The sequence below is a fragment of the Penaeus vannamei genome, chromosome 5 (genome assembly GCF_042767895.1).
Source record: "Penaeus vannamei isolate JL-2024 chromosome 5, ASM4276789v1, whole genome shotgun sequence".
NCBI classification, from domain to species: Eukaryota; Metazoa; Arthropoda; class Malacostraca; order Decapoda; family Penaeidae; genus Penaeus; species Penaeus vannamei.
Genome location: NC_091553.1, coordinates 42,793,957 through 42,801,456, shown reverse-complemented (window position 1 = coordinate 42,801,456; position 7,500 = coordinate 42,793,957). Strand labels below are relative to the sequence as shown.

The following is a 7,500-nucleotide window of genomic DNA, read 5'->3' as shown; positions in this document are numbered from 1 at the left end:
AATTCTAAAAGGAAACTTGCTCTTGCCTGCGTACCTTTCAGCGTCCATGAGACGTACCTCCAATCTCAGGCTTTCCGGCGTCAAAAGAAAAAGATAGAGGAAAGAAAAAGAAAACGAAAAAAGAAAAGAAAGAGGGAAGAGAGAGGCTAGAAAAAACTGGGAAAAGTACGCACCTCACATCCTCGCTGGACGCTACGAAAGAACTCATGCTGCTTCCTGCTTTTCTCTTTTTTCTAGCTTGTTCCCCTCCTCCTTCCCCTCTTCCCCCAAGCTCTCCACCTGCCTAGCGTCCGGAAGAAAAAGAAACAGAAAACTCCCCCCCCCAGAAAAAGAAAAGAAAAAAAAAGTTGAAAGGGTATCTTATTTCTTACACGCTGCCTTCTCAAGCAAAAGTAATATTTACTCGAACTTCCTGTAGTAATTCCTGAGTCATTTGAAATGCATTGCGGGATAGGGAAAATATTATTGGTGTTTCCATAACTAAGGCAATCGATTTGATCAGCTGGTATTTCTCGGAATCGTTGATGATACAACTCAAGATATCATTATTCTTTCGGAAGTGCTTGGGATGTAGCCTCTCTGGCCATAACCTCTGTGCTTCCAACTTTTTTTCAGTGTGATGTTTTCCTCATATCCTCTCCTTCTTCTGATATGTTTCCCTGTCTTATTTTTCTGACTTTCCTTATTTCTTCTTTACGTTATCCTTTATGTGTCTCTCATAATTCCTACTTCTTCCACCCCCTCTTCTTAACTAGTCTATACCATCCACAACTCTCTCTGTCTATTTACCTGTCTCTTAATCTTAATGTTAATCTCCTAACTTTCAATCGTCCTTTGCTTTCAACTATTTCCTCTTTATTATCATCACAATTTCGTTTATCTAGACATTTTGGAAAAGTTCTTATTCGTCCCCCTCCCGCTCTCTACCCCCTACCCCCCTTACCCCACCTCCCCACCGGAATGCCTTGCAAGTGCCTACCCTTACTTGTCCTCGTCGCCACTTGCCTGCACGTGCAATGCAACACCCGAGTCTCCCCCGCGATTTTGCTATCAACTAGAACGCGTCCAGCCATCTTGCAAGGGTTGTTGGAATAACACGCAAACGCCTCTTATCTGTCTTGCTTTCTGTCCTTCTTTATCTCTTGCTGTGTGAGTCTCTTGCCCTTTGTGTATGTATTTTGGTTTCCTATTGTATCGCCAATCATTTTTTGTTTCTCATTGCTTTCCTTACTCACTCTCTCTCTCTCTCTCTCTCTCTCTCTCTCTCTCTCTCTCTCTCTCTCTCTCTCTCTCTCTCTCTCTCTCTCCCTCTCCCTCCCTCTCCCTCTCCCTCTCCCTCTCCCTCTCCCTCTCCCTCTCCCTCCCCCTCCCTCCCTACCTCCCCCCCTCCCCCTCCCCCTCCCCCTCCTCCCTCCCTCCCTCTCTCGCTCTCTCTCTCTCCTCAACACTCCCTCTCTCTCTCTCTCTTTCTCTCTCTCTCTCTCTCTCTCTCTCTCTCTCTCTCTCTCTCTCTCTCTCTCTCTCTCTCTCTCTTTCTCCTCTCTCTCTCTGTCTGTCTCTGTGTGTCTCTCTCTCCCTCCTCCCTCACCTCTCTCTCTCTCTCTCTCTCTCTCTCTCTCTCTCTCTCTCTCTCTCTCTCTCTCTCTCTCTCTACTCTCTCTCTCTTTCTCTCTCTCTCTCTCTCTCTCCCTCCCTCCTCCTCTCTCTCTCTCCCTCCCTCCCTCTCTCTCCCCTCCTCTCTCTCTCTCTCTCTCTCTCTCTCTCTCTCTCTCTCTCTCTCTCTCTCTCTCTCTGTCTCTCTCTCTCTCTCTCTCCCTCCCTCTCTCCTCTCCCTCTCTCTCTCTCTCTCTCTCTCTCTCTCTCTCTCTCTCTCTCTCTCTCTCTCTCTCTCTCTCTCTCTCTCTCTCTCTCTCCCTCCCTCCCTCCCTCCCTCCCTCCCTCCCTCCTCCTCCCTCCCTCACTCCTCACTCACTCCCTCCCTCCCTCCCTCCCTCCCTCCCTCCCTCCCTCCCTCCTCTTCCTCTCTCTCTCTCTCTCCTCCCTCCCTCCCTCCCTCCCTCCCTCCCTCCCTCCCTCCCTCCCTCCCTCCTCCCTCCCCATCTCCCCCGCATCCCTCGTGCATATACCTTCTCCCATTCCCATTCTCGAGATAGAGGTTATTAGCTCAATGAAATGACTTCGCATGCGTTACCCCATAAATATTTCCAAGATGATATAAACTTTACGATGGTGCCGACGTAGTTGAGATTTATTAGGGAGCCACAATTTCCCCGGCACAAAATTGGTACCTGTCTGAGTCACTGCACAAAGCAGCAACTAAGGAGAAGAAAGGAGAAGAATGGGGGAAGAAGAAGAAGAAGAGGAAGGGCAGGTGGAAGAGTAGGAGGAGGAGGTGGAAGAAGAAGAGGAGGTGGAATAAGAACAGTAGTAGGGGGAAGAGGAGGAGGAGAGGGAGAAGAAGGAGGAGGAGAGGGAGAAGAAGAGGAGGTGGAATAAGAACAGTAGTAGGGGGGAAGAGGAGGGAAAAGGAGGAGGAAGGAAGAAAAAGGAGGAGGAGAGGGAGAAAAAGGAGGGGGAGAGGGAAAGAAAATGAAGTAAGAAAAGAAGACAAAGAAAAAAAGAAAAACAAGATGTGGAGGAGGAGAAGAGTTAGAAGATGTAGGAGGAGAAGGAGGAAAAGAAAAGAAAAACAAGGGGAGTGAGAGAAAGAAGAGGAAGAGAAGCCGAAGAAGAAAATGAGGAGGTTTCCTTTCTCTCCACTCCCCAAAAGGCCGTGAAAGCAGTTTTCCCCCTTTTTATTCATCACATCGTTTTTTCCCGAAGGTTCTCGAGAAACATTAGCCCGGAGTAAAGCCAATGGCATCTAAGGCAAGCAAACTATAGCCTCCTTGTGGTCTTACTGTTGCCCTTTGATCACGGCGCTTATCAGGGCTGCATGCAAGCGCAGGCAACCCCCAGCTTCGGCCTTCTAGCACTCGCCCTCTCGCCCACTCATGCACACCTCCCCTTCCTCCCATTTTTGTTCTCCGCCCACGCCCACTGTCCCCACACGCCCACTACACCCCCTCCTAACCACACCTCTGCACGCAAGCCACCTCTCTCTTCCTCTTCTGTCCATGTCCTCATGTACTTATTACCCCCCCCCCCCCCATCCCCTCTCTCTCCCCTCACTTCTGCACGACGCCTTCCCCTTCCCCTCTGACTGCTTGCTTGTGTTCCCCTCTTCACTCAGCCACCTCTTTTCCCTTTTTTGTGCTCGCCGCTTTACCTCTTGTTCTCTTACTTACACTTTTTTTTCACTTTTTCTAGTCTTCTCATCTCCTCTCGTCTTTTTTTCCTTTTCGCCAGTGGCCTGTTACACTCTAGTCTTCCTCTCCTTTATTTATCTTTATTTCTGTTTGTTTGTTTTGATATTTTAATATTTCATTCTCTCCTGTTCCTTTCTTCCTCTCTTTTTTCATGTTATCTTTTACTCTTCATATCTCTCTCGCAGTCTGTCTGGTGTTTTCCTTGTCCGCTGTCTTCTTTGCCGAGCTGTCCATCTGGTTGCAATGCTAACTAACCTACTATCTTATTTTTTCCCTTCGAGCACATCTGCTGGCCTGCGTGACTTACTTTTCTTATCATGTTAATTCACACTCGTTTGCATAATTGATATGTATGTTGATCTACTTGTTGTATTTCTATCTATTGGTTTGTTGATTTTTTTTTTTTTTAGATTCCTCGTTGTTGTGGATTTATGTATATTATTTTTTGTGCGTGCGTGTTTTTCGTCGTAATGGGATTGGTTTATGTTTGAATGTCTGGCTGCTATAGTTTTCTGTTTCTGTGTTAGCATTTTTTTATTTGTTTATTAGTATTTTTTGGTTTAGTTATTTTATATTCGGTTTAATTATTGTCAATGGATACATGTTTACCGTTTATTTTTGTCTCTGTCTTTCGTATCAATTGTTTATGTCCTTTTTCTTCCCCTGGCTCTCTCCATCTTCGTCATCACTCATTTATCCTCTCTCCCTTTCTTTGCTTCCGTGTTCTCGCCCACATGTCCCCACGCCCACCACCACCTTGGGTCGCCCTCACCCACCCCCGCCCCCCGCCGCCACTTCAACTCTCACCACCATGCTCTTCCTCTTACTCCACTCCTCGCCTCTTCACCCCCTCCAATGCTCCCCCCTGCCCATTCCCTCTATGCGCAACGCCTAACTTCTCCCACCTCCCCCTCCCCCCTACAGTGCTCATACCCCCCCCCACTTTACCCTCCATGCCCTTGCTTTATCCCTTCCCGTCTAATGCTCCGCCCCCCCCCCCCCTTCAACATCACTCCTCCTATCCTCCACCCCTCCAATACCTTCACCCCTCCCCTCCAGTACCTTGGTCCCCCCACCCCTCCTATACCCTCGTCCTCCACCCCTCCCTATACCCTCGTCCCCCACCCTCCTATACCCTCCCATACCCTCGTTCCCTACTCCTCCCTATCCCTCCAATACCCTCACCCCTCCCCCTCCTACCCTCGCCCCCACCCCTCCAACCTCCTCCCAGCTCCCGCCCACCTAGTGTATCCTTCAGCCCACATGACGCTCTCATGGCCCCCACCTGCTGATGACTCAGGCCAATCCTTCGCTCGCATTTTCTTCTCTTCCTTTCTTCCTTCTTCTCTCCTCCTGTGATTTATTTTTCTTCTTTTATCTTTTTTTTTGCCATCGTTGTTTTGTTGGCGTCGTCTTTTTCTTCGATGTCTTTCGTTTGTCGTTTTGTGGAATGGTTGGGATTTTATTTTAATATTTTTCCACATGTTTAAGATTTTTTTCCTTCGCATTTGCATTTAGTATTTTCTTGTTGTTTTAAGTTGTTTGTTCGGCCCACTGCTGATCCCTGTTGTGATTCGCCAGTTCGAGTCCTTTCCTTGCTACATCACTTGCTTTTTATGCTTCTCACTCACTCCCTCTTTACTCACCCTTCCACTCCCTTCCTCACTCATTTACGTTCTCGATTACGGGCGGGCGCACTCACATTTCCATATTCATTTATTTATAACCCATTAACTTACTTTGCTCTCCTTTCCCGGCTGGGCCAACTGGTCGCTGACGGACTGGCAGACCCGGACACTTACCTACACTCACTCGCTCTCTCATATATTCGCTCCCGCATTCACTCACTCACTCACTTACTCGCTCGCTCTTTCATTCAATCATTACTCACTCACTCACATACTCGCTTACTACTCAAAGTCTTTGTCACTTGCTCGCTCTCTCGTTCACTCACGCATACACACTCGTACTCACTCTCACTCATTCCTCATTCACTCCCGCATACTGACTCTCTGTAAATCTTGCCGTCTCGCTACCTTGCGCACTCACGGGTCGTCCCAAGGGTGAAGCAATTTCCGCCACCGACGCCATGGGACATTAGTCTTAATATTCGACCGATATCGGCATTTCCTGAGCCTTTCCTTCGCGGCGCTACGCTCATACGCTCGCCTGTGGTTTAGCGCACCCGCTTTCGCACACACGTGTACATGCAAATGCATATACATACATGCAGATTTTGCATGCACATCTATACATAGACGTATTCACATACATATACACATATAAGCATACGCACATACACATCCCCCCCTCGCACACATATAAAAACACCGACAGACAAACGCACGCACGCACGCACGCACACACGCACGCACGCACGCACGCACACACACGCACACACACACGCACACGCACACACACACACACACACACACACACACACACACACACACACACACACACACACACACACACACACACACACACACACACACACACACACACACACACACAGACGCGCGCGCTCAGAGAGAGAGAGAAAGAAGAACACACACACCCTGCGATTACTTATGTCCTTAGCCGATTACCTACATTTTATGCATCTTGGCCTCATAGTGCCACGTCTGCTTCCTGTAGTGCCACCACAGCCAATGCCATCTTTTCAGCATGATTACCAAGCAGTATGGATATGAAAGTCTGCATCATATTCACCACATGGCGACCATGAGGAGCCGAGAGGGACGGAGACGAGGAAACATCTGAAAGAAGAGGAAATGAGTTGAGAAAGATTGAAGGGTCTAGGAGGAGGAGGAGGAGGAGGAGGAGGTGAAGGAGGAGGAGGAAGGGCGTGGGAAAGTCACAGGCAGAGTTCGGAGACCCTTATCTCCGTTGCTCTTGCACGTGCGTCGAAGTAAGCAGCGTGCAATAATGATTGCAACAAAATTCTGTCCCTTTGACTCAGCATTATGGTTGGTCTCTCTCGTGCCATATATTTAATTTCGTTAATTTATGCCTCTCGCTCTCCCCATCCTTCCTTCTCCTCTCTCTCTCTCTCTCTCTTTCTCTCCTTACCCCTCTCTCTCTCTCTCTCTCTCTTTCTCTCCTCCTAACCCCCCCCCCCTCTCTCTCTCTCTCTCTCTCTCTCTCTCTCTCTCTCTCTCTCTCTCTCTCTCTCTCTCTCTCTCTCTTCTCTCTCTCTCTCTCTCTCTCTCTCTCTCTCTCCCTCCTCTCCCTCTCCCTCTCCCTCCTCCCTCTCCCTCTCCTCTTCCCCCCCTCTCTCTCTCATTCTCCCTCTTCCTCCCCCTCTCTCTCTCTCCTCTCCCTCTCCCTCCCCCGCTACCCCTGTTTCTCTCTCTTTCTTCTTTCTACCCCTCTGTCTCTCTTCTCCCCCCTCCCCCCTCCCCCCACCCTTCCTTCCTCCTTCTCTCTCTCTCTCTCTCTCTCTCTCCTCTCTCTCTCTCTCTCTCTCATCTCTCTCTCTCTCACTCTCTTCTCTCTCTCTCTCTCTCTCTCTCTCCTCTCTCTCTTGCGCTCTTTCACTCTCTCTCTTACTCTCTCTCTCTCACTCTTCTCTCTCTCTCTCCTCTCTCTCTCTCTCTCTCTCTCCTTCTCTCTCTCTCTCTCTCTCTCTCTCTCTCTCTCTCTCTCTCTCTCTCTCTCTCTCTCTCTCTCTCACTTTCTTTCTCTTCTTTCCTCTCCTTATAACCCTTCCCCTCCCAAACTATCCCCTCACCTTCTGTCCCCATCTAACCTGCTCGCTCTCATCTCAGATGTGTCTCATTAGTCATTTCCTCCAAATGCAAAGGGCCTTTCATTGCCCAATCCCTCCTCTTCCTACCGTCATTTCGCCATCTCTACTTCCCCTCCTCACTTCTCCCCTGTTTATCCTTGTATTCCTTTCGCCCTCTTCGCTTCCCTCTCGTCTCGCATCCCTTTTCTTCCTTCGCCTCTCTCTTTCTTCCCCATCGCCCTTGTGCAATCTACACCTTCCCTTCATCGACCTTCGGGAAGCATTTACCTACCCCCTTGCCCCCCCCCCCCCCTGCTCCCCCTCCTCCTCTTGCTCCTACTCCCACCTCGGTATCTTTTCATTTTGTTGTTTCATTTTTTTTATCTGTATTTTTCTTTAGATATTATGGATTATCTTTTTATTTTCTAAATAGCCATCTTTAATACCAAACGTTCGTGATGC

At 48.8% G+C, this 7,500-nt stretch overlaps 1 protein-coding gene across 2 annotated transcripts in view; it reads right to left on the bottom strand.

The window, feature by feature from the left end:
- Positions 1–7,500, bottom strand: part of LOC113827101 (uncharacterized) — a 148,777-nt gene that overhangs the window by 1,749 nt on the left and 139,528 nt on the right. For both annotated transcript variants that reach the window (XR_011398588.1, XM_070122133.1), the window contains one exon: positions 5,901–6,067. Coding sequence is in view for 1 of the 2 variants with exons in the window: in XM_070122133.1 (XP_069978234.1) it covers positions 5,919–6,067 (149 nt within the window). In the remaining variant the exon portion in view is untranslated. The remainder of the gene's footprint in view (positions 1–5,900; positions 6,068–7,500) is intronic.